General features: G+C 42.6%; 1 protein-coding gene across 1 annotated transcript in view; it reads left to right on the top strand.

Annotated features, from left to right (window-relative positions):
• The window catches only part of niban2 (niban apoptosis regulator 2), a 187,633-nt gene that overhangs the window by 130,783 nt on the left and 30,014 nt on the right, over window positions 1–26,836 (top strand). Inside the window, exons 7-10 of the mRNA XM_033048769.1 lie at window positions 7,419–7,523; window positions 14,260–14,422; window positions 15,839–16,026; window positions 24,700–24,861. Coding sequence (XP_032904660.1) covers window positions 7,419–7,523; window positions 14,260–14,422; window positions 15,839–16,026; window positions 24,700–24,861 — 618 coding nt within the window. The remainder of the gene's footprint in view (window positions 1–7,418; window positions 7,524–14,259; window positions 14,423–15,838; window positions 16,027–24,699; window positions 24,862–26,836) is intronic.

Below are 26,836 nucleotides of genomic sequence, written 5' to 3'. Positions count from 1 at the left end.
ATAATCAGACCTGAAATGTTGACTGTTCCCCTTTTCACAGATGCCATTTCGAGTGTCAGATTGATAGAACTATAAATCTCTGAAAGATGTTCTTCAGCCCAACGTCTCCATATAAAACCAGTTACAGCCATACCAATGTCTTGTACAATTATAACATCACATCCTGTGCTCAAGGCCCTGACCGATGAAGGCAAGCTTGTCAAATGCCTTGTTCACCACTTTGTCCACCTGTATCACCACTTTCATAGAACCAAGTACCTGTACTGCTAGGTCTCTCTATTCTATAACAGTCCTCAGGGTCCTACTGTTAACCTGAACCCCTGCACCAGTTCCTCGGCCATGCATTAATCAGCTCTATAGTCCTATTTGTACTATCACTAGCACATGGAGATTATTACTGCTGAGGTTCTGTGTGTGTAATATTTCCTATATATATTTGTCAGATTTTCAGTATCTGCGTTTTGTTTTAATTTGGAAATAAGATGGTGTAACTGGCATACCTTTGGTAGTTAAATAAATTAAAGTTACTTTCACCTTTGGTTGCAATCGTCTGAAAGAGCCGCTTGTGACGTCAAAGACATTTTCAGTAAATGTCTTAAATGATAGTAACTGAATTTGGAAAAATGAAAAAATAACACTATGTAGAGTAACTCATCAGGTCAGACAGCAACTATGGAGGACATGGATAGGCCACAATAAGGCATATGATATGCTTGATTTCATAGTGTCATGGTGTAACTTTATAGGACTTTGGTTAGGCCGCATTTGGAAGGTCGTCCTTTTATAGGAAGGAGGATGTCACGGCAGTGGTCAAAGGTGACATTACGAATGGTTCGTCTAGTGAGGCTATATGGATGGAGCTGATGGAACAAGAAAGCGATGATCACCTTGTTGGGATTGTACCACAGGCCCCCAAATAGTCAACGGGAACTAGAAGAACAAATATGCCAGGAGATTGCAGGCATCTGCATGTCTAATAAGGCTGTGGTAATAGGGAATTGTAACTTTCCTAGTATTGACTGGGAATGTCATAGTGCAAAAGGTTTAGGTGCGGTGGAATTTGTCAAATGTGTTCAGGAAAGTTTCCTCTGACAATATGTAGAAAGCAACGCTTGAGCTAATCTTGGGAAATATTCAGAGGGGCAAGTAAATGAAATATTCATGGATAAGCCTTTTTGGACCAGCGACCACAGTTCTACATTAACATTAAGCATAATCCCAGGTTATACATATTTTATAAGTACATACATTTTATACATAGATTTTAAGTGCATAGATTTTATAAGTACATTGGTGTCGTCCGACATTTAAATAGAAACTTCAAACAGTCCGAATTCAGGCAAATAGGATTGCGTAAATGGGAAGAAAGATGCATGGGGTAGGCTGAAGGGCTGATTTTGTATTGTATGACTTTTATAACTAATACTGTGTAAATGGGCAAAAACAGTCCAAGTCGAGAGAGTACAAGTTTAAGGTGAGGGGAGAAATTTAAAGAATATCTGAGAGATGTTTTTCACACTGAGGGTGGTAAATATCTGGAACATACTGCCAGAGGTGGTGATTGGAGGCAGGCACTATTACACCATACAAAAAGCATTTGGACCATTATTTGGATAGGAAAGTCCTTTACCCAGTGAAGGGGAATTAAGTACCAGAGGACATAGGTTTAAGATGAGAGGGGCAAGATTTAATATGAAGCCGAGGGGCAACTTTTTCTCTCAAAGGATGGTGGGTGTATGGAATGAGCGGCAGAGAGGTAACATAGAAAAATAGAAAATACGTGCAGGAGTAGGCCATTCGGCCCTTCGAGCCTGCACCGCCATTCAATATGATCATGGCTGATCATCCAACTCAGTATCCTGTACCTGCCTTCTCTCCATAGCCCCTGATCCCTTTAGCCACAAGGGCCACATCTAACTCCCTCTTAAATATAGCCAATGAACTGGCCTCAACTACTTTCTCTGGCAGAGAATTCCACAGATTCACCACTCTCTGTGTGAAAAATGTTTTTCTCATCTCGGTCCTAAAAGACTTCCCTCTTATCCTTAAACTGTGACCCCTTGTTCTGGACTTCCCCAACATCGTGAACAATCTTCTTGCATCTAGCCTGTCCAACCCCTTAAGAATTTTGTAAGTTTCTATAAGATCCACCCTCTGCCAGCCAGTTCTCTATCCACATCAATACTGAACCCCCAATACCATGTGCTTTAAGCTTGTATACTAATCTCTTATGTGGGACCTTGTCGGAAGCCTTCTGAAAGTCCAGATATAACACATCCACTGGTTCTCCCTTATCCACTCCACTAGTTACATCCTCGAAAAATTCTATAAGATTCGTCAGACATGATTTACCTTTCATAAATCCATACTGACTTTGTCCAATGATTTCACCACTTTCCAAATGTGCTGCTATCCCATCTTTAATAACTGACTAGCATTTTCCCCACGACCGATGTTAGACTAACTGGTCTGTAATTCCCCGTTTCCTCTTTCCCTCCCTTTTTAAAAAGTGTGGTTATATTAGCTACCCTCCAATCCTCATGAACTACTCCAGAATCGAAAGAGTTTTGAAAAATTATCACTAAAGCATCCACTACTTCCTTAAGCACTCTGGGATACAGCCTATCTGGCCCTGGGGATTTATCGGCCTTTAATTCATTCAATGTACCTAACACCACTTCCCGACTAACCTGGATTTCACTCAGTTCCTCCATCTCATTTGACCCCCCGGAAAGGTATAGCCATGTGCACTCGCATGGGCCCCAGCTATGCCGGTCCTTTTGTTGGTTACATCAAACAATCCGTGGTCCAGGCGTTCACTGATTCTATCCCCCAACTCTATCTCTGCTTCATTGAAAACTGCATCGGGGCTATCTTCTTCACCCATGCAGAACTTATGGACTTTATTAACTTCACCACTAACTTCCACCCTGCTCTCAAATTCACCTGGACTATCTATGACACCTCTCTCCCCATTCTTGATATCTCTGTCTACATCTTGTTGACACACTATCAACAACCGTCTGCTACAAACCTACCGACTCCCACAGTTATCTGGACTACACTTCTCCCCACCCTGCTTCTTGCTAAGATGTTATACCCTACTCTAAATTCTTCCGTCCCCACCACATCTACTCCCAACATGAGGTTTTCCATACAAGGACATCCGAGATATCCTCAGTCACGGTGAATGTGATTTCCCCCCCTTCTCTCACAGATGGGTCCCTCACACGTGTCTGTCACGTAGTTCTGCTCTTACTCCGCCTCCCCTCATACGAAAGAAGGACAGACTTTGTCTGGTCCTCACCTTTCACACCACCAGCCTCCGCATCCAACACATCATCCTCTGACATTTACGTCACTTCCAACGTGATTCCACCACTAATCACATCTTCCTATCCTCACCCTTTTACGCCTCTCCCTCTCTCTCCGCAACTCAGTTTTCACATCCCTTCCCACCCAAACCTCCCCTTCCCCAGCAACCACAAGAGCTGTAACACTTGATATCTATACCTCCTCCCTCCAGGGATGCCCAACAGTCCTTCCAGGTGAGACAGAGGTTCACATGCACCTCCTCTAACCTCATCTACTGCATACGGTTATCCTGATGTGGCCTCCTTCTCTCTTCCCCTTTCCAATAAAAGTTGGTTAAACAGTTCACAACGATGTATCCCTCTTGGGATCACAAAGTCCCTAACCAATAACCAGCTCATCAAGGAACCTCCCTGCCCGAGGTCATCTGTTACCAGTCCCAATTTGTCCTGTTTATTTATTCGCTTCCATATTTTACCCTCACTCTCCCTACTATATCAGTCTGAGGAAGGGCCCTGACCTGAAACATCACCTATCCATTTTATCCAGAGATGCTACCTGACCTGCTGAGTTACTCCAGCATTTTGTGTCTATCTTTGGGAAACAGTGGGGTCTCTCCACAGTTAATGCTGTTTAGTAGTGGCCATTTAAGAATTTAAAACACTTATCATTGGGAGGAAGCAAAGCTGAAATAGTCTAAGTGAGGGAATCATCCTTGGTCGAATAGAGTGCAATAGTCACCCATTCTTATGCCACAGGTAGGGTACACACTACGCCAAGTGCAGTTTAGCTATGATTTATTATGCTGCAATATAACGCCCCAACTTATATATTGTATGCTTCCGTCCATAGCCCTGACTATGGACAGAAGCATATGAAAGCATGGCATAAGCGCCTTGAGTATTAGAAAGGCGCTATATAAATCCCATCCATTATTATTATTATTATAAGCCACCTTCACCACTCTGTTGGTCTTTATTGCCACTTGTGCCCTTTGTTCAGCAACACTCTTGACGCACTACCATTTTCAGTATATGTCAAAGTGAAGTGAGTTTACTGGAGTAACTCAGTGGGTCATGCAGCATCTCTGGAGAACATGAATTCTTTTTGGGTTGGGACCTTTCTTCAGACTGATAGTGATGGGTGGGGAAGAAAGCTGGAAGAGAGGAGAGGCAGGACAAAGCCTGGCAAATGATAGGTGGATACAGGTGAGGGTGGCTTTTGGTAGGCAATGGGTTGGGTAATGATCAGAAATAAAGACAAAAGTTGTGAGATAAGGATAGAAGAGTTGTGAAATGTGAAGTTGGAGGAAGGAATGTAGTGGTGGGGGCAGAAATGGGTGTGAATCTAGGTGGGGCAAAGGGCACCGAGGGAGAAGGGGAGTTTAGTTACCTAAAATTGGTCCAAGTGGAATATGAGGTTCTGTTCCTCCAGTTTATGTGTGGCCTTACTCTGGTAATTGAGGAGGGCCAGGATAGAAATATCAGTATGGGAATGGGAAGAGGAGTTAAAATGTTTAGCAACCGGCAGATCTGGACCGATGTAAGTATTTGACGAAACAGTTGCTGAGTCTATGCTTGGTCTCGCCGATATAAAGAAAGCCACATCACAAACTCTGGATGCAGTCGACGAGGTTAGAGGAGATGCATGTGAACTTCTCTCTCACCTGGAAGGGGTCCTCAGATGTTAATGAGGAAGGTGTGGCGGCGCCCAAGGGTCAGGCCACCCTAACTTATAACTTTTGAACACCCTAACTTTTAAGGGAGTGGGCGCCGTCTGTGTATCGCAACCTGCCCGCAGTCTGTCTCTTCACCTTTTTTTTATTTTAAGTCCTGTCCTGTCCAAAATGTTAGTGGAGGTCTTTTATGTGGGGGTGGGGAAGGGGGAAACTTTAATTCTTAGTCACCTACCTGGTCGGAGAGGCAGCATCCCTCCGAGCTGCTTCTTCGCCCCGTCCTCGCGGCCTACCATCGATAATGGAGCGGCGTTTCCTGTCGGGACCGGCCGGGACTACAGCTTCGGCGGCGGCACAGCGCAAGGACACCATCACGGAGCAGAGCCACGGAGCGGGCGATGCCTTACCAGGTCGCAGTGCAGTAAGCTCCGGAGCGCTGTGGCCGCCGACTCCCAACATCGCGGAGCTGTGACAGCGGGTGTCCGGCCGCGGGCGGTGCTGGATTTGGAGCGCCGCGGAGCCTGGGATCGAGTTCGCCGGGGTCGGAGCTCCAACCCGCGCGGCCTGAGGTCTACGAGTGCCCCGCTCTCCGGGGAGGAGGCAGCCGCTCCAGACTTTCCCAGCCGCTTGAGGAATTGTTTCACCCGACGCTGGAGTTCCAACTTCACGGCAAGAGGGCCTTGAAAATTATCGGACTGGCTGCAAGGCCACAAATGTGCCCAGACCTCGGGTGTTGCAGAGGAAGAGGACTTAACTTTCTGGTGCCTTTCCCCACGTGGTGGAGAGGTTCCACCGGCAGCTCAAGGCAGCGCTGAAGGCGCGACTCTCTGGCCCGGACTGGATGGACGATTTGCCGTGGGTCATGCTGGGCATTCGGACTGCTCCTAAGGAGGACTTGGCCTCATCATCGGCGGAGCTCGTGTACGGGTCGCCACTCACGGTGCCCGGGGAGTTCGTGCCGTCGGCGCCGGGGCAGCAGGGAACGCCCTCATCCACCTTAAAGCGCCTTCGCGAGCGAGTGGGCAGGCTCGCACCCGTCCCGATGTCCCGCCATGGGACATTTCGCCCGCATGTGCCATCAGCCCTCCGGGACTGCCCATACGTTTTCCTGCGCCGTGATGCCCACCGGACGCCACTCCAGAGGCCGTACGAGGGCCCGTTCCGGGAGCTGGAACACGGGCAGACGACTTTTGTGCTGGACATGGGGGGCCGGCCGGAGGCCGTGTCGATTGACCGGTTGAAGCCGGCACACCTGGACATTGACCAGCCGGTGCTGGTTGCCCAACCTCGGCCTCGAGGGCGCCCCCCTTCACGGCTCCCTCCGCTTGTCACTCCACCTGTCCTCCCGCCGGTCCCTCCACCTGTCCCTCCACCTATGCCTCCGCCAGCCCCACGATCGGCTGACTTCCGCACACGGGCCGGCCGGGTCGTGCGCCCGCCGGTGCATTTCGTGCCTCGGGTTCTGGGGGGGGGGGGTCCTGTGGCGGCTCCCAAGGGTCGGGCCACCCTAACTGTCGAACCCCTCGGCTCAGTGGTTCAGTCCGGAGGCGGTCCTTAACCAGAGGGTTTAAAGGCAGGGGTTTGGGTGCCATCTTTCTCTCGTGTGGACTTCCCTACAACCGGGAGGAACACAAATAAAGGTGCTTCTCGAAATACCTGACTCCTCTCTTTCGTTTCGAGACCTACGCACCACAAAGGAGATATAAGAACAGATATTACATATCCTGTGGTTGCAGGGGAAAGTACCTCGGGAAGAGGTAGTTTGGTTTGAAGGATGAGTGAACCAGGTAATTGCAGATGGAGCCGTCTCTGTGGAAGGAGGCAGGGGTAGGGATGGGAAGATGTGACTTGTGGTGGGATCACGAAAGAGGAAAAATATTTACTTCTAGAATGGGAAGCCTCTCCTTGTGGTGGAGACAGAGAAATTGAGAGTAAGGGATACTGTCTTTGCAAGCGGTGGGGTGGGAGGGCATGGAACCCACAGGTTAGAGTTGGAGGTGAAGCCACTGTTAATTTAAAAAAAACACAATTTGAATACAAATTTAATACAATAACACAAAATAATGAGGCCTTTTGCAAGTAAAAGGACATCTGACAAGTAAGTGGCTTTTAAAAGTGAGATAGTTCAGGAACAGCCTGTTAGAGTGAAGGCCGGCTGGATGAGGGAATGGACTGAAGGGTAGTGTTGGAGGTGGTGCATTGCTTCTGCCTACTGCACTTCACATACTCTTGATGAACACACCAGAGACCCTTGCTGCACGTTTTTATACATTAAAGGGGATATCAGATTTATGATTATATGTTTGCAGATGACTTGAAAATTAGTGGTGTTGTTGATAATGAGAAGGCATGAGCCCATAATCATTTGATTCAAAGCACAAGCAAAGTTTTGGCAACAATTATCAAGGTTTTTTTTTCCTCCATTCCCCAGATTACAACTAATTTAGTGATGGAGGAGCTTCTTCCAGAGCTGGCAGCGATGATCTATCCTAAATTAAAGGGCAAATTACATGACCGTCAAAAGGACTGGATCTTGGTAAGTATATGGTATTGAACAAGCTTAATTTAATGCAAGTAATTAGTTAGTCTTTGTCGTTCCACAAACTTAATATATTTTATTTTGGGGAATGTCTGGAAGGATTTATCGCTGTACTATTTTTTGGGAGATTATAAATCAGAGCAAGTAATGTACCCAATTGGGTGCTGCGTGAAGTTAGGATGTTTATTGCAAGAGGATTTGAGGAGAATATTAAAGATGTATTGCTACAATCATAAAGGACATTGATGAGAGCAGATCTGGAATGTTGTATATAATTTTGGTCTGCGTGCTCAAAAAGTATATTCTTGCTGCAGAAGAAGAACTACAAAGGTTGATTAGGCAGCTTCTTGGATGGTGCATCTGTCTTTATCCGGAGGGATTGTACTCTTTTTTAGAATGAGACAAAGAAAGCTTATCTTATTTAAGCATAACAATTTTCTTTAGGGCTTCGATGCAGGAAGGATATTTCCCCTAGATTATGGTTCTATATCTCGCGGTCAAGATCTGAAAATAAAGATGGTGAAGAAGGCGTTTGGCATGTTGGCCTTCATCAGTCTGGGAATTGAGATTTGAAGTTGGGAACTTGCAGTGATAGTTGTACAAGAGGCCACACGTTTACTATTTTGTGTTCAGTTTTGGTCAGCCTGCTTAAGGAAAGATGCCATTTAACTCGAAAGAGTGAAGAGTAGATTTACAAGGATATTTCCAGGACTCGAAGGGCATGAGGTATAGGGAACTTATATGTGAGATAGTAAAAGTTCTGAATCAGCATGTCCCTGTAAGAGTAAGCAGCAAAGATGGTGAGCGTAGGGAACCTTGGTTAATAAAGGATATCTAGTAGAGAGGTACTAAACAAGTACTTTGCATCTGTTTTCACCAAGGAGAAGGAATTGGAGGAATTGAATGTCATAAATGCACCCGTACAATTCCTCTGGCAGCCTGTTCCATTTGTTCAATGCTACCTTCTGAGTGAAAAGGTTATGCCTTGGGTCCCTTTTAAATCTTTTCTCTCTTACTTTAGACACACCTACCCTGGCCAATAGACTGGTTATTCACCGTATCTGTGCCCTCATGATTTTATGTATCAGGTCAACTGTCAGCCTCCTACATTCCAGGAAGAAGGATAGCAACATGAATATGCAGAGAATAGAGGGATATGGATTATGTGTCGGCAGAGGAGATTAGTTTTACTTGGCATCAAATGTACACACTACTCTTCCAATAACTTCCATACTGTATCTTTACACTAAGTTAAACTAAACTTTAGGAACCAGAGATGTGTGGGTTTGTGGGTTGGTTGACCCTCTGTAGGCCCTCCTTACTCTGCAAGGGGTGGATGGAAGAGTGGGATGGCATAGGGCTGGTGTAAACGGTTTTCTCTGGTACGCCAGAGGTTGAGAGGAGACCTAATAGAAGTCTTATGGAAACTTAAATCTTCACTGGCCACATGCAAGGAGCCAGGTGACCACAGCACAGCATGTATTTTTATTCAAGAAGGGCAGCAGGGACAAGCCCGTTAATTACAAGCCAGTGAGTGGGGCCGTGACTGAGAACACTTTTCTGAGGCAAGTTGGAGAACTGAAGATTGGGAAACTGAAAACAAGCATAGAAATTGTAAGGAAGGGTACTGGAAAAAATAAATTAGGAGAGCAAAATGACAAACATGCAATATCACTGCATGACTAGGTTAAGAAAAATCACAAAGTATTTTCAGCAGGAACAAGCCCGTTAATTACAAACCAGTGAGTGAACATTAATTATAGTAAAGTTGGTGGGTGGTGGAGAAATCTAATTAATAGGATTAATCAGCACTTGAGACAACACAAGGACTCAGCAAAAGACCTGAACAGATACACCACAGTTGCCACAACTACAACATAACATCCCAACATCTACAGTGCCCTCCATAATGTTTGGGACAAAGATCCATCATTATTTATTTGCCTCTGGTCTCCACGATTTGAGATTTGTAATAGAAAAAAAATCACATTTGGTTAGAGTATACATTGTCAGATTTTATTAAAGGGTGTTTTTATACATTTTAGTTTCACCGTGTAGAAATTACAGCTGTGTTAATGGGTAGTCCCCCCCATTTCACGGCACCATAAGACCTAAAAGAAGTATATAAAATTCTGAGCGGTGGACAGTCAGAACCTTTTTCCCCCTCTGATGGCTTTAAAATAAGAGGGGCAAGGTTTCAAGGAGATGTGAGGGGCAATATTTTTTGCACAGAGTGGTGAATACCTGGAATACGTTGCCGGGCGTGGTGGTGAACCATATACCTATCCCATTTAAAAAGACTTGGGATAGGTATATGGATAGGCTGGGAATGGAAGGATATGGATTGTGTGCAGGTAGATAATTGATTGTCTTGGCATCTTGTTCAACACCCACATTGCGGGCCGAAGGGCCTGTTCTTGTGCTGTACTGTTCTATATTCTTTATGTACTTTATATGCTTATTTATGTGTGTACATATATATTCAATGGTATATGGACACACTGATCTGTTCTGTATTATTTATGCCTGCAATATTCTGTTGAGCTGAAAGCAAAGCAAGATTGTCATGGTCCTATCTGGGACACATGACAATAAACTCTCTTGAATCTTGAACCTTGTATATTCTAAACATCCCTCCTACAGATAGTCCCTGCTATCTTCTTACCCATTTGCTCAGCCTTTGCAACTTTCTCAGGGTTCATTTTTATACCTAGCTTTGTATCATCAGCAAACCGATACCCCAATTTTCCTTTGGAATCATTAGCATAAATTGTAAATAGGTGATCCCTGTGAAACCCCACCAGCAGCAGTCTGCCAGTCTGTTTCAATGACCTGTTCTATCGCTTTAACCATTTCTCTCCCACAATAATGTGTTATCCTAACCCCAAATTTAACGAGCAACCTTTGTATAGTTCTTTATCAAATACCTCTTACACATAAAGATTGTACCTTGCCAATTACATCCTCAAGGAAACACTAATAAAGTCATAGAGATATATAGTATAAAAACATGTGCTTCATTATGTCCATGCTAACCAAGTATCCATCTGTACTGATCCCATTTGCCAGCACCTGGTCGTAGCCTTCTATTTCTTGGCGGTTCAAGTGCTTATCCAGATGTTTCTTAAATGCCATGAGACTACCTGCCTCAACCATCTTCTCAGGAAACCACCCTCTGGGTAAAAAAAAAAAATCTAACTGAGATCTCCTCTGATTCATCACCTTAAGCCTATATCCTCTGGTCGTCGACACTTCTATGACGGGGAATAGTTTCTTATTACTTACCTCGTCTATGCCCCTCAGTTTTGCCAAATGTTACCAATAACCCCCAGCTCTTATATCGATGCCTCTGCTAATTGAAGGCAAGCACCATGTCTTCTTCACTATCTTATCTAGCCATGACATCACCATTAGCAATCTGTGGGCTCCTACACCAATGTCCCTCTGTTTCTCCATTTATTCCTCGGCCCCTTGCATTCATGATATATGTCATACCATTATTAACCATATAACCATATAACAATTACAGCACGGAAACAGGCCATCTCGACCCCTCTAGTCCATGCCGAACACATAATCTCCCCTAGTCCCATATACCTGCGCTCAGACCATAACCCTCCATTCCTTTCCCATCCATATAACTATCCAATTTATTTTTAAATGATAAAAACGAACCTGCCTCCACCACCTTCACTGGAAGCTCATTCCACACAGCTACCACTCTCTGAGTAAAGAAGTTCCCCCTCATGTTACCCCTAAACTTCAGTCCCTTAATTCTCAAGTCATGTCCCCTTGTTTGAATCTTCCCTACTCTCAGTGGGAAAAGCTTTTCCACGTCAACTCTGTCTATCCCTCTCATCATTTTAAAAACCTCTATCAAGTCCCCCCTTAACCTTCTGCGCTCCAAAGAATAAAGCCCTAACTTGTTCAACCTTTCTCTGTAACTTAGTTGCTGAAACCCAGGCAACATTCTAGTAAATCTCCTCTGTACTCTCTCTATTTTGTTGACATCCTTCCTATAATTAGGCGACCAAATTGTTGGCACCCTAAACCCTCAAAGCAGTAGGGATTTCACTCTGGGATTAAATCTATCATATAATTTTTTCACATTATACCAAAATGTTTCATTATAAGGATTATTGATTATTAAAGCTAAAACATTGATGGTTAATGATCAAAACCAGGAACTAGCATTAGCATGCAGCTTGTTTATAATTTCTATTTGTTCTAGGGATGTGGGCTTTGTAGGCTGCGGATGAAATTATCCATTCCAAATTGTCCGTAAGGAAGTGGTGGTGAACTGCCTCTTGATCGCTGTAGTTGATGAGGTGTGGGCAAATCCACAATGCTGTTAGGAAGGGAATTCTGGGACTTTAACTCAATGATAGAATGAATTATTGGAATAATTAATTATCTCTTAATAATTCAAATATTAAGATGTACAAGATTTATGATGGCTCCGTACTATGGATTTAGGACGGGCTTATTAGGAAGGTCTATATAGGAGGGTTGTGGGGGAAGAAAGATATTCTGGCAGGGATCTGGTACTGGGACCTCTGCTGTTTGAGATATATCTAAATCACGGACATAAATGGAGATGGCTTGGTGTAAGTTTGCTGACAACCAAAATTGGAGGAGTTGCAGAGCATGAGGAATGCTGTCAATAGATATAGACCATCTGCAGAAATGGGCGGAGAAATGGCAGATGGAGTTTAACTCAAGCAAGTTGCACTTTGGGGGCTTGAATGCAAAGGTAAAGTATACAGTTAATGGCAAGACCCTCAACAGCATTAATGTGCAGAAGGATCTTGGAGTCCAAATTCATAGTTCTCTTAGTAGCTTAGTTTCTTAGTAAAGAAGGTGTATGCTTGATTGCCTTCATTGCTGCATGCATTGAATGTAAGAGTCAGGAAGTCATGATGCAACTTGATATGACTTTGTTTAGGCTGCATTTGGAGTATTGCATGCAGTTCTGGTTGCCCTATTACAGGAAAGATATGGAGGCTTTAGAGAGGATGCAGAGGAGATTTACCAGAATACTGCCTGGATTAGACACAGGGATGGTTGGATAGCCTTGGATTGTTTTCTCTGAAACATCTGAGGTTGAGTGGAGACATGATAGAAGTATAGAAATTTATGAAAGGCATAGATAGGGTAGACAGTCAAAACCTTTTACGCAGGGTGAAAATATCCAACACCAAAGGCATATCTAAGGTAAAAGGGGGGTAAATTTAATGGAGACTAAACCAAGTGCAGACCCATTCGGCATATTGAGGAACACAATATTCCAACCCTCAACCGCTCCCCCAAAGCAACCCGTTCCCCCAATGCAATATTGCACCACTCACGCATAGCCCCCAACTGCGCAGGCGCGGCTCATTTCTCCTCATCCCCCAGCACTCCCTCCCCCCCCTCCTCCTCTTCACCCTCCCTCTTCAATCACTAGAGAGGGAGGACGGGGGTAGAGAGGGAGGGGGTAGAGAGAGTGGGGGAGTAGAGAAGGAGAGGGGTAAAGAGAGAGGAAGGGCGGTAGAGGGGGTGGGGGTAGGGAGGGAAAGGGAGGAGGCAGAGAGGGAGAGGGACGGTGCAGAGAGGGAGAGGGAGAGGGAGGGGAGGGAATTAGAGAGGGAGGGTTTAGAGAGGGGATAGAGAGGGAGAGGGGCAGAGAGGGAGGGGGTAGAGAGAGAGGGAGGGGGTAGAGAGGTAGGGGGGAAGAGTGGGGGGAGGGTAGAGAGGGCAAGAGGGGTAGAGAGGGTGGGAGTGAGGGTAGATATGGAGGGGGTAGAGAGAGGGATGGAGGGTAGAGAGGGAGGGGGCGAGAGAGGGAGTGTTGACATGGCGACTACCCGCCCTACCCCCTCCTCACCCTCAATCCTCCCACTCTCCCTCCTCACCTCCCCAGTGGCCCCTTCGTCGCAAGGCCTCACCGCCGCAGTGTGGATGGCACAGTGAAATGTGATTACCATACAGCCATACAATAGCCGGGCTTCTACCCATCCGGTAGAAGCTCGGATCAGAAAAAGCGGAACGTTAATTTAAATGTGGCCCTCCCCCTGATGTCACTGGAAGCTGGTGGCCGCCCACTCCCCCTTGGTGGCTGCCCACCCCCCCTTTGTGACATCACTCGAAGCGGGTTGAAGGACGTTTGCCTTTTAAAAACTTGGTTTTAGCTATTTTTTAAACGCTATAATGTGAAATATAGCATTAAATGTGAAGTGAAACAGTTTATTTTGTTGATGGGGTTAATGTGATTAATAATCTGAAATTTTAAGCGTTAGAGCGTAGCGTTTTGAGGAAGATACAAAAGCTCAGGAGGAGACGGATATGATGGTAACGTTTAAAAAGCTTTTAGAATTGCAGGGAATAGAATGATATGGATCATGTACAGGCTGATGAGATCAGTTTAACTTGGCATCATGTTCGGCACAAACATTGTGGGCTGAAGGACCCATTCCTGTGCGCTACTGTTCTATGTTAAATAGTTAGCGTGGATTGGAGCTTCATAGTTATATAGAGTCTGAATAGGCTGCGTTTGCTTTCTTTGGAGCAGAGGAGACTGAGGAATGACCTGGGTGAATTAAAAACATCTTAGATTTGAATTTGAGAATGATGCTGCTATACTGAAGGCAGTTGTGACAGAGAAATGTAGATTTGAAAATAAAAATAGTTAACTTGAAAATTGGTTAATTCTATATGATTTTACTGACTCAACTTTATTTCCCCTTGCCCATAGATTACAGAGGCTGTGCAGAAGATGGTGCAAGTGCAGACAAAAGTCCGATATGAAGCTGTTTTACAAAAGTGTGAAGCCGCCCGTTCTGGATTGGAAGGCAGGATTCGTCCAGACCTTGATCAAATTATTAGCTCAAAAGAACACGTGGCAAACAAGCTAAGAGGTTTGGAAACTTTTGGGGCAAGAGGAAAAATAGATCAGCCATGATTGAATGGCAGAATAGATTTAATGGGCTGAATGGCCTAATTCTGCTCATAAGAAGGCTCATGTGTCGTCCTATTTTCTACTGAATTAATGGTACTGGGCCAATGTTACTTACATTATCAATACATGTACAGGTGAACAATAATATTTGAACATTGTCAATACTATTACTATAAACAAAAGTTATATTTAAAACCTATTTATTAATTTTGTGTGCCAACAGTAATACCATAGCTGAGCCAGTTGAAAAGAGAGAATTAGTTCCCAGCAATGCTATTAGGTTCAGACCTAACAGTCAAAATCCAGCCTCTCTTTCACTGCTGTTTCCACAATTGTTACAATCATACAAGCAAAAGGCTTAAAAAAATAGAAATCGTGTCAACCATTATGCCAGGTCTTAATCTACAAAGTGAAGTGTTCTGAAATTGGGGCAAAATGACTCCTGTGCATCTGACACGTGCCTTGTGGTGAATATCTCAGCTCATGACTGACACTGCAGGGTGAAAATCAAATCAAATCAAGGATTTTTTTTCTTTCACTGGAAATACCAAGAAATAGGCAGAAGAAATAGCAGAAATGTTGAAACAAATTTTGAGAATAAAAAATCATAAAGAATATATTTTGATTTTACAGTTTTTGTATGAATTTGTGGCTAGTAAATGAAACGTTCATTCAGGTCTGACTTTACTCTTGTTTTCAATGCCTAAACACACTACAGAACCAACACATTCCAGAAATTCTTTAGATCTTTTCATCGTGCCATGAAATTCTTGACATAAAACATAGTTGGACTAAGTCTAACTTTTTATTTCTCATGGAATTCTTGTTGTTGTCTCTACTTTCTGGTTCTGTAATCTTGCTGATCACATTGACTGATATTTCTAAAACCTGCTTTATTTCCTTATCAGGTCTCTCATTTTCCTCTTTATAATTTGTTGTTCACTCTCATTCGGCTCACCTTCAGGGTGCATGTTTTTAGGATGTGCAAACGCAGCTGCACTGAATGTCCTAAATGAGACTACAACATATGAAGATATCCTTTTCATGGCCTTACTAGATCTCAGCTAAACAAATTACAACTTGATCATCACTTCATGGTTGAAGTCACAATGGTGCCATCATCTATGCACTCTCAGCCTCTCTCTCCACTTCATGGTAACTACCAGACTCCTTTCACATTTCCTGATTTTTAAGGAGCTGTTACTTTTAACTGTTTTTGGTGTTTTAATTAGAGTAAATCTACCTACACTTTCAAATATTGTATATTGTAATTCATCTGGTCCTGTGGTTTGATTGCGTTGATTCTTAGCTTGTATTTGATATCGTTCTCGTTTCTGATTGATTGCAATTTGCCTTTGTGTGTGTTTCTATTTAGTGTTTGTAATGCCCAAAGCTGAAGCTTGTGTTCGGAACAAAGTGCAACCTTGCATCTCTTCCATTCTTGATGCTTTGATGGGTCCAACGAGCGGAGGATTTTCTGAAGTCAGAGACTTGTTTTTCAAGGAGATTGTGGAAATTAATAAAAATATTCTGAATGAAGAAGGAAAGCAAAAGCTTGGGGAGGTGAGATGCACGTGCTGACAGATTTGTTGAGTTGGAAACCTGAATAAAACCGGTGGTTGCAATTGCTGCCACACTTGCCACTGAACCCCTTTGAACTTTCCAAAGCTGTCAGTTAGTTGAAATAATATCTGTAGGAAAGTGTTAACATTAGATTGTGATTGTCATATGTGGTCCTAAAGTTCACCATTTGGTGTTTAGTGATAACTTTGTTCTCTTTTGTCTCGCTCTTTTGAAAGAAATGGGGTGGGGCTGGGGAATGTGGAAGGAAAGACTTCCTTAATGAATTTGGTGTTAGTCTTATTCGTAAAAGGAACTGCCAACCTGCTCTCACACACCTGAGATGCATAAATCAGTGAATTGAATAAGCAATTGCATTAAGTTAGGTCATTAAACAAAAGGAGGCTTTAAGATGAATTTGAGAATTAGAGTTGTGCACCGTGGAACCGTTTCCTTAAGCCACAGCGTCGACCACTATTTATACTAACCCCACACCAATCACATTTTTTATTCTTCCTACATTCCTATTCTGATCCCTTGATTCTACCACTCACCTGCCCATTAGGACCACTATACCAATTAACCTACAAACCCGCATGTGTTTGAGATGTGTGGGGAGGGAGGGGGATGACGACTAGAAAACCCACAGGAAACTGACGCAGGCACAGGGAGAATGTGCAAGATCCAGGCAGTTGGCATCAAGATCACACTGAATCTTGGAATTGTGAGGTAGGTGGGGGGGGGGGGGGGGCTCTGCTAGGTGCTCCACTAGCAGCTGGTTGTAAAGAGCTTGATGCTCCCTCATGGGCGTTGAAACAAACTGAAGGGAAGTGATTATACAACAAATATGTCTCTGGAACAAATGGCTTTCAACCCTGACTATTCTTGGCGTGAATAATTAGTAAGTCTTTTCCTGGTATTAACAATAATGTGCTATTGTGTTGGCATTTCTGTTACACGAATCGCCCAGTCTTGTCTGACTTAACAACAACACCTCACATTACACTCGGGTACCGTAACTGGTACATGTGACAATAAACTGACCTTGAAACCTTGGGTAGCCTGCAAACTAATTGTTTGAATATTGGCATTTCCCATATTCGGGTACCCATATCTGCTGGGTTCCTTTCCCATGTCTACTGGTCGACCTAGGTTCTCTCTTCGTCTGTTCACCTCTCCCATTTCCATCTTCCATCGCACGCATGCACGCACCTTTTCCACGGCTTATTCTTCACATCCCCTCCCTCATTTAGGCACAGTGACACAGCTGGTAGAGCTGCTGCCTCACAGTGCCAGACACTCTGGTTTCACCCTGACCTCGGAAGCTCTCTGTGTGGAGTTTGCATGTTCGTCCGTGACCTTGCGGGTCCCATAGATGTGCTGGTTTGTAGGTTACTTAACCGCTGTAAAATTGCCCCTCGTGTAGAGAATGGTAAGAAAGTGTGATTACTTGGAACTAGTGGGAACAGGTGATCGATGGTTGGCATGAACTTGGTGGGCCGAAGGGCCTGTTTCCATGCTGTATCTCTAAACTAAAACTAAACTAGTTCCATCTGCCTGTCACCCTCCCACATCTGTTTCCATCTACAACCTGTAGATCCTGTCACACCCGTCTCTCTCACCTCTTTGTGCTGGCTCACAGTACTCTACACTCTGTCGTGATGCAGGGTCGTGACCTGAAAACTGGACCATCCCTTTGCCTCCGTAGATGTTGCTTATGCTGCAAAGTTCTTTTTTTTAATTTTTTTTTAATTTTATTTTTATTAGAAGTACAGTAAATTACAATAATACACATCAGGTATATCTTATTACATTTGTTGTACCACTTTGTTTTTCGAGCTTTAAAAAAGATAGAAATAAAAGAAGTAAGGAAAGTGAGCAAGAATCGTGAAGGTGCAGGAAAGTGTTGGGAAAAGAAAGCCCCTTAGAGAGGAAGTTAGAGAAGGAAGTAAAGAAAGGAAATAAGACCCTAGAAAGAAAAGAAAAAAAAGGAAAAACAATCGCTCTATAGTAACACAAAACTCGCAAAAAAGGATATACCAACCGTGTTTTTTGTTTTTTTTTAAATTTATTTTATACCCCCCCGTTACCAGATCCTGGTACCATTTATATTTTAAATTACTATTGCACCTTATGCTTGTAATAGTTCCATAAATGCAGACCACGTCTTTTGGAAGTGATCTGCTTTGTCTGCTAGGAGGAGTCTCATCTCTTCCAAGTGTAGTGTTTCGAACATGTTTGAAATCCACATTTTTATTGTTGGTATTGGAGCATTTTTCCAAAATTTGAGTATAAGCTTTTTTCCCATTATTAGCCCGTAATTAAGTAAGTTCTTTTGAAACACGTTTAATTCGGGGTTACCTTCCGATATTCCAAAAATGATCCATTCTGCTTTTGGTACAAGTTTTATTTTAAATAATTTTGTGAAGATTTCAAATATTTCGTTCCAAAATTTTTGGATTTTTATACAAAAAACAAAAGAGTGCGCTATGGTAGCTTCTTGTGACTGACATTTATCACAAATGGGTGAGACATTGGGGAAAAGTTTATTTATTTTAGTTTTTGAATAATATAGTCTATGTAATGTTTTATATTGAATTAGAGTATGTCGTACGTTGATCGAGCATTTATGCACATATAGTAAGTGTTTATCCCAGCTCTCTTTTGAAATTTTTATAGCTAGTTCTTGTTCCCAGTCTCTTCTAATACCATCAGTTGTAGGTATTTCTATATTTAAAATAATGTTGTATAAGTATGATATTAGATTTGCTGATTCAGCCTTTGTCTTCATGGCTTTATCCAATAAGTCTGGGGACATGTTATGAGTCTTTTGTGTATTTTTTCAGATAGTCACGGATTTGAAGATATTTAAAATATTGATTATTTTTCAAATTATATTTCAGTTGTAATTGTTGAAATTATAATAATTTTCCTAATTCATACAAGTCTCCGAGCGTTTTGATTCCCATTCTTTCCCATTGTGTAAATGATTTATCTATAATTGAAGGTTTAAACGACTGGTTATTGACTATTGGCATTAAAAGAGATAGATTTCTTAATTTTAGATTCTGTTTTATTTGTTTCCAAGTTCTAATTGTACTATGTATCATTGGATTTTTATTATAATTTTTGTTATTCAGATTCATTGGTGAGAGGAGAGTCGCTCCTGTATTACACGGAAAGCAGTCCTCTCTCTCCATTACAATCCAGTCCACCTGCTGGGCAGAATTGTCCAGCAGGTGAATCATATTTTTAATATTTACTGCCCAATTATAGTACATAAAATTAGGGAGCGCTAGACCACCCATCTCTTTTGGTTTACTAAGGTGTGCTCTTTGTATTCTGTGGGATTTATAATCCCATATAAAATTTGTAATGTCTGAGTCTAGTTTTTTGAAAAACTTTTTTGGAAGATATATTGGAATTGATTGAAATAAATATAGGATTTGTGGTAAAAAGATCATTTTTATAGCATTTATTCGACCTATTAAAGACATCGGGAGCGTTTTCCAGAATTTGATTAGATTATTTAGTTTCTTAAGTAAGGGGCTATAATTGGCGTTAAACATAGCGTGATAGTTTCTAGTGATTTCAATTCCTAAATATTTAAATTTTTCTGTGGCTATTTTAAAGGGGAATTTCAAGAGATGTGTTGAGTCTTTCGGTTTTATCGATATAATTTCACTTTTGTTCCAGTTTATTCTATATCCTGAGAAAGATCCAAAGTCCTCAATTAGATTTAATATGTTTGGTATACTGATTTGGGGTTTTGTGATATACAGTAATACATCGTCTGCATATAAGGATATTTTGTTATTTGAATATTTTGTATTATAACCGTAAATATCCGGGTGTGTTCTAATTTTTTCAGCTAAAGGTTCAATTACCAGAGCGAATAACAGCGGTGATAATGAACATCCTTGTCTATTGCCCCTTGTTAATTGGAATTTCGTAGATAGTGTATTATTAGTTAATATTCTAGCCGTGGGTTTGTTATATAATAATTTTATCCATGCGATGAAGTTCTCTCCCATTTGAAATTTTTGCAATACTTTAATCATATAATCCCATGCTACTTGATCAAACGCTTTTTCTGCGTCCAATGAAATGATAGCTAACTCTTGTTCTTGAGGTTTGTGAGAGTGCATTATGTTAAGCAGACGTCTCAGGTTATTAAATGAATGCTGCGAAGTTCTGACAGCAGCTTGTTTCTTGCTCCAGTTTCCAGTATTTGCAGTTTCTCGTGTCTTCCAGTCTAACTCATCAACTTGAATCTTGAAAGATCCCAATCTAGACGGTCTATTTCCCTCTGCAGATGCCGCCTGATTTACTGAGTTCCCCCAGCAGTTTGTGTTTCATTTAGGCCCATATCTTCTGAGCATTTTCCAGTTACAAATTTGGAGTATTTTTTGTCTTGTTTTGAATCCTACAATGTGCATGGAAATCCTTCAATGAGCATAACTAGTATAATATGATTCATCAGTTCTCACGTCGAAACAAGGAACCGCAGATGCTGATTTACAAAAAAAGACACAAAGTGCTGGAGTAACTCAGCAGGTTAGGCAGCATCTCTGGAGAACATGGATAGGTGGCGTTTCAAGTTGGGACCCTTCTTCAGACTGAAGAGGGTCCCAACCCGAAACACGACCTAATTGTGTTCCCCGAAGATGCTGCCTGAGCCATTGTGTTACTCCAGCACGTTGTGTCTTCCTCTGTTCTCATCCTTATTTTCAAATCCTTGCCAGTGTAACCTCTCCTGATCTTTACACATCTTTTCTACATGCAGTCTCTCTGCACCTCCATTTCTTGCCTAATGACAATCACCAAATGTAATTATTCTCTGCTGCCAAGGTGTAAAGTCTAATATTCCCAATCTAAATTTATTCACCTCCCTACCTCCCAATAGTTTATTTTTTATCAAAGTAAAACAGGGTGTCTACATTGTTCCGCATAATAGATTATTGTTCAAGATCAAAAGCAATGGCTCTGCAGACGTCTAGCAAATCAATATATATATTTAGGAAGGAATTAGATATGGTCAAAGCACGAAAGAAATCAAGGGATATAGAGTGAAATCAGGAACAGAATACTGGTAGTTATGTCATCTCAACAGAAATCTCAATATTTGATGTTAAACTGATCTCATCTACCTGGACATGATCCATATCCCTCTATTCCTTGCACTTCCCCATGGTGCCGATCTTAAGTGCCACTATTGTGTCTGCCTCCACCATCACCCCTGGCAATGTGTTTCAGGCCCCCATTACTCTGTGTGAAAAAGAAAATTGCCCTGCATATCTCCATTAAAATGTCCCCCTTATTCCTTATAGCTATGCCCTCTAGTGTTGGACATTTCCACCTTGGGGGAATAAGATTCGGACTGTCAACCCTATCTTTGCCTCTCATCATTTTATATACTTCTAGCAAGTCTCCCCTCAACCTCTGATGTTCCAGTGAAAACAAACAGAGTTTATCCAACCACTCCCTGTAACAAAAACCCTCTAACTCAGGCAGCATTCTGGTAGGCCTCCTCTGCATCCTCACCAAAGTCTCCACATCTGAGCCATTGTGCTCAGGGGTGACCAGAACAGCACGCACAACTTCAAATGCTGCCTAACCAAAGTCCTATAGAATTGCATCATGACTTCCTGACTCTTATATTCAATGCCTCTAGTAATGAAGGTAAGCATACTGTACACCTTGAATAGGAAGGGTTTCGGCCCGAAACGTTGCCCATTTCCTTCGCTCCATAGATGCTGCTGCACCCGCTGAGTTTCTCCAGCACTTTTGTCTACTGTACACCTTCTTTAATACCCTATCAACTTGTGCTGCCAACTTCAGTGAGCTATTAACTTGGACTCCAAGATCACTCTGCACATCAATGTTGTTAAGGGTCTTGCCATTAACTGTATTCTTTCCCCTTACATTCAACGTCCCAAAGTACAACACCTCAAACTTGCTCGGCTTAAAATCCGTTGGCCATTTCTCTGCCTATTTCTGCAGCTGATCTATATCCTGCTGTATATTCTGACAGCCTTCATCACTCTCTACATTTCCTCCAATGTTGGTGTCTAAAGCAAACGTACTCACCAACCCATCTACATTTACATCAAGGTCGTCTTTACATATCACAAACAGCAGATCCCTGCAGAACTCCACTGGTTACAGACCTCCAGCCAGAATATCTTCCTCCACCACAACCCACTGTCTTCTATGAATAAGTCAGTTCTGAATCCAAACAACCCAGTCATCTTCTGGATCAGCCTACCACGAGGAACTCCTCTCTTGCCTGCCTCAATAACCTGGGATAGAGCCCATCAGGCCCTGGAGACTTATCCATCTTAATGCTCTTTAACAGCCTTAGCACCTCCTCCTTCTCCATCTCAAACTGCCCGAGCATATTTGTATTCTCCACACTGATCTCGTTGTCCGCCAAGTCCCCGGTGAATACAGAAGCAAAGCACTTGTTTAGTGACATCTTTTTGCCCCATTTGGCCCTTCTATTTGCCTGTTTAAGTTTTTACCTACTTGCATTATATTCCTCATAATCCCTGTCAGATGCCACCTTCTAAAACCTGACACACTTCCTTTTTCTTCCTGATCAAGTTTACAACTTCCTTGGTCATCCGCAATACCCGTACCTTGCTGTCCTTATTCCCTCCTCCTTATCAGAACATGCTGATCCTGCACTTTGATCAGCTGGCTTTTAAACGATTCCCACATATCAGCTGTGAACCTACCCAATAAAACCTGCTCCCAATCAACCCTCTCTAACTTGTACTGACATTCTAATATCCCTTGTTCCAATGAAGTACCTTCCTCCAACATCCAGACTCGTCCCTATTCAAAACAATCGTAAAACCTATGGAGTTATGATCACTACCTCCTATATGCTCTTCCATTGTAAGTTCTCTCTGAGTACTACTGTGACACTCTACCTGATTGGTAAAGCAACTCTTCTACCTCTTGAACCCCGCTCTCTATCTCGTTTAAAAAATCGAATCCCAGGCATGTTGAGATACCAGTCATGGCCGTCTCACAACCAAGTTTCCGCAATGGCCGCAACATGATAATACCAAGCACTGAGCCAGGCTCTAAGCTTTACCCAATTATACTCTTTGTATTGAAGTAAACACCCTTCAGTCCTTTGTTATCCCCAGATTCATGAACCTCTCCCTGCCTGTCCTTTCTTTGCAAAGGACAGGCTGGTCTTCTGCAAACTTACTTGCCAACCCTTCTACATTTATTTCCAAGTCATTTATATATATCGTAAACAACAGTCGTCCCTGACCAGATCCATGTGGAACTCCACTGATCACTGATCCCCAGCCTGAATAACATCCTTCCAACACAACCTTATGTCTTCTGTTAGAAGGCCAGTTCTGAATCCAAATAACCAAGTTACTGTGAATCCCATGCATCTCAACATTATGGTCAGCCAACCATGGGGGACTTTATTAAATGTGTTACTAAAATCCATGTAGATAAGATTTACCGTTTCATCACCTCCTCAAAATAATAGATTAAGTTAGTACTAACCTGTCGTATACAAAGCCACGCTGACTGTCCCTAATTTGTTGATCTTCTTCTAAATAGGAGTATCCCAAAGAATTCTCTCCAATAGCTTCATGTCTAAGACTTTTGCACAGAAAGTGTTGGCACAAGTAGAGTCGTAATGAAGGCAAATAGTATACTTGCCAACATTTGTAGAGGCATTGCGTGTATTGTAGAGGCATTGCGAGCTTTATCGGACTTTGGTTGGGCCACATTTGGAGTATTATGTGCAGTTCTGTTCGCCCCAATACAGGAAGGATGTGGAGAGTTTGACAAGGTTGCAGAGGAGGTTTACCAACACTATGCCTGGATTAGATAGTATTAACTACAGGGAGAAAATGGACAAACTTGGGTTGTTTTCTCTCTTTCTGATAGAAGTATATAAAATGGTGAGAGGCGGAGACAGAATCTTTTTCTCAGGATGGAAATATCAAATGCTGGAGGACATAATTTTAAGATGATAGGAGCAAACTTTAAAGGAGATGTGCAGGGCAAGACTTCTTCTACCTAGGTGGTGGTGGTGGAGTTGAGGCTGATCCAATTGAGGCATTTAGGAGGCATTTGGATAGGCATATGTATGTGGCGGGCTATGGATCATGGGCAGGCAGTTAAGAGTTTATCTTGGCATTATGTTATCTACAGACACTGGGGTGAAGACCATTTCATGTGCTGTACTGTTTTAAATTATGTTCTGTAGCCACAATTGTACATTTCAAATAATCTCCCATTTTAGCTGTCTTTTCTACAGTGTACTTGAATTGAATTAATTTATTTGGCTATTGGTTCTTTTTGATTATACATATTTGACTATATCCTCCTTTTCAGGATCTTTGTAAATTTTCTCACTTTGTTTTCAGGTTCATCTTTTCTTTATCTCATACTGAAACAGCTTGTACTTCAGCCACTGTTTCCCCAAACTTGGTCCTCTTCATGTGAAATTATGTGTCTTATTTTTTGATGGGCAGTTAGATACTGAGATCCCGAATACAATGTGGAAACCTCACTTTTCACTGCATTAATGTTGCCGTCTATTTTTGCTTGTTTTAAAATCTGTACTTAAATTCAATTGTATGTAAGATGATCAGTACCAAAGTTGCTGATTTGTTACTTTGTGTTTTGAAGTACATGGAGAAGCTGAGCCTGCTGCCTTATCACCCAGTAAAGATGCAGAGCTGTTATGAGCAGCTTGAACAGCTACAGCCACAACTCGAGGAACTTCAGCAACGATTTGAATTTTCCAGCCCAGCAGTCTTTGTCCAACGTGGGCAGATTCTATTGAGAGAGGTATGTCTTGGTGAGGTAAACAAAAACCTATTCATTTAAATGGGCTGTTGGCAATAAAGCAATGAACCAACTCACACCATCACCTGCTTCTGAGATGGTGCTTTTTTGGGAGAGTTTGCAAGTATAATGATCAGTTCCCCCTAACATTTTTTTGTTGGACCAAGTAAAATATTCTAGATATAGTGCTCCTGCTCTGAATAACATCAAACACTGTGTCTGAAGATGGTAACATTAATGGAATGGTTAATGGAGTTTAATACTAATGTGTGGGGTGTGGCATTTTGCGAAGTCAAACCAGGGCAGGACTTACACAGTGAATGGTAGCACTCTGGGGAATGTTGTAGAGCAGGGGAATGCAAGTACATCGTTCCTGAAAGTGGTGTCACAGAGGATGATCAAGAAGCCCCTCAGTACATTGACCTTAATCAGTCAGGGTATTGAGTATAGTGGTTGGGATGTTATGTTACATTTATACGAGATGTTGGTGAGGCAATACTTGCATTGTGTTCAGTTTTGGTCACCCTGCTATTGGAAGAATGTTGTTAAGATGGAAAGAGTGCAGAAAAGATTTACAAGGATATTGCCAGGAAACAAGGGCTTGAGCTTTAGGGAGAGGTTGGGCAAACTAGGCCTTTATTCCTTGGAGCGCAGGAGGATGAGGGTGATCTTATGGATGTGTGTAAGATCTTGATGGAAATAGCTAGGGTGAATGCTTAGTCTTTTACCCAGAGTAAGGGAATCAAGAACTAGAGGGCATGGGTTTAAGGTGAGTGGGGCAAGGTTTACTAGAAACCTGAGGGGCAACTCTTTCACACAGAGGGTGGTAGGTCTATGGAACGAGCTGTCAGAGGAGGTACGTGAGGCAGGTACAATAACAACATTTAAAAGGCTTTTGGACAGGTACATGGATAGGAACGGTTTAGAGGGATATGGGCCAAACATGGGCAGGTGGGACTAGAGCAGATGGGGCATCTTGGTCGGCACGGACAAGTTGGACCAAGGGCCCTGTTTCCGTGTTGTCCGACTCTATCTACTCATGTTTAATGGTTCTTTTAACAAATATATGTTGCAGATGAAAATGTTTAATTGATGCCAGACAGGCAAGCATTAACATGTGAAAAAATATCTGATCATTACATGCCTTTGATTTGTTATGGAAAGGGATGAGCAGAGAAATCAATGATAAGAATATGGCCACCATATTTGGCAACCAATTTACTTGGCCTATACCATTGATGTTGGCCCTCTCTTGTCAGGCCCTCTTTATATTGATTAAGTAAGCTTTCTTGGACACATCTAACAAATTCCGTTCAAGGCCTTTGCACTCAGAAAGTATAATAATAATAATAATAATGGATGGGATTTATATAGCGCCTTTCTAATACTCAGGGCGCTTTACATCGCATTATTCATTCACTCCTCAGTCACACTTGGTGGTGGTAAGCTACTTCTGTAGCCACAGCTGCCCTGGGGCAGACTGACGGAAGCGTGGCTGCCATTCTGCGCCTACGGCCTCTCCGACCACCACCAATCACTCACACACATTAACACACATTCACACACAGGCAAAGGTGGGTGAAGTGTCTTGCCCAAGGACACAACGACAGTATGCACTCCAAGCGGGATTCGAACCGGCTACCTTCCGGTTGCCAGCCGAACACTTAGCCCATTGTGCCATCTGTCGTCCCACAGTTAAAATCTCCCACTAGTACTTCTTATAGCCCATAAGTTCTTGGAAAAGAATTACTTCATTCAGCCCTCAAGTCAGCATTCAATTATGGCTGATCTATCTTTTCCTTTCAACTCTATTATCCTGCCTTGTCCCCATAACCCCTTGAAACCTTTACTGATCAAGAATCTATCTATCTCTGTCTTAAAAATATCTATCTATACATAACGGTTGCGCAGTCATTCTATTTGCGCAAAAACATTAAGCGATAGCGCAATGATTTTTCACCATCTTACTCACCGTTCT

The sequence above is a fragment of the Amblyraja radiata genome, chromosome 32, assembly GCF_010909765.2.
Source record: "Amblyraja radiata isolate CabotCenter1 chromosome 32, sAmbRad1.1.pri, whole genome shotgun sequence".
NCBI lineage: Eukaryota > Metazoa > Chordata > Chondrichthyes > Rajiformes > Rajidae > Amblyraja > Amblyraja radiata.
This window is presented reverse-complemented; position numbering and strand designations above follow the sequence as displayed.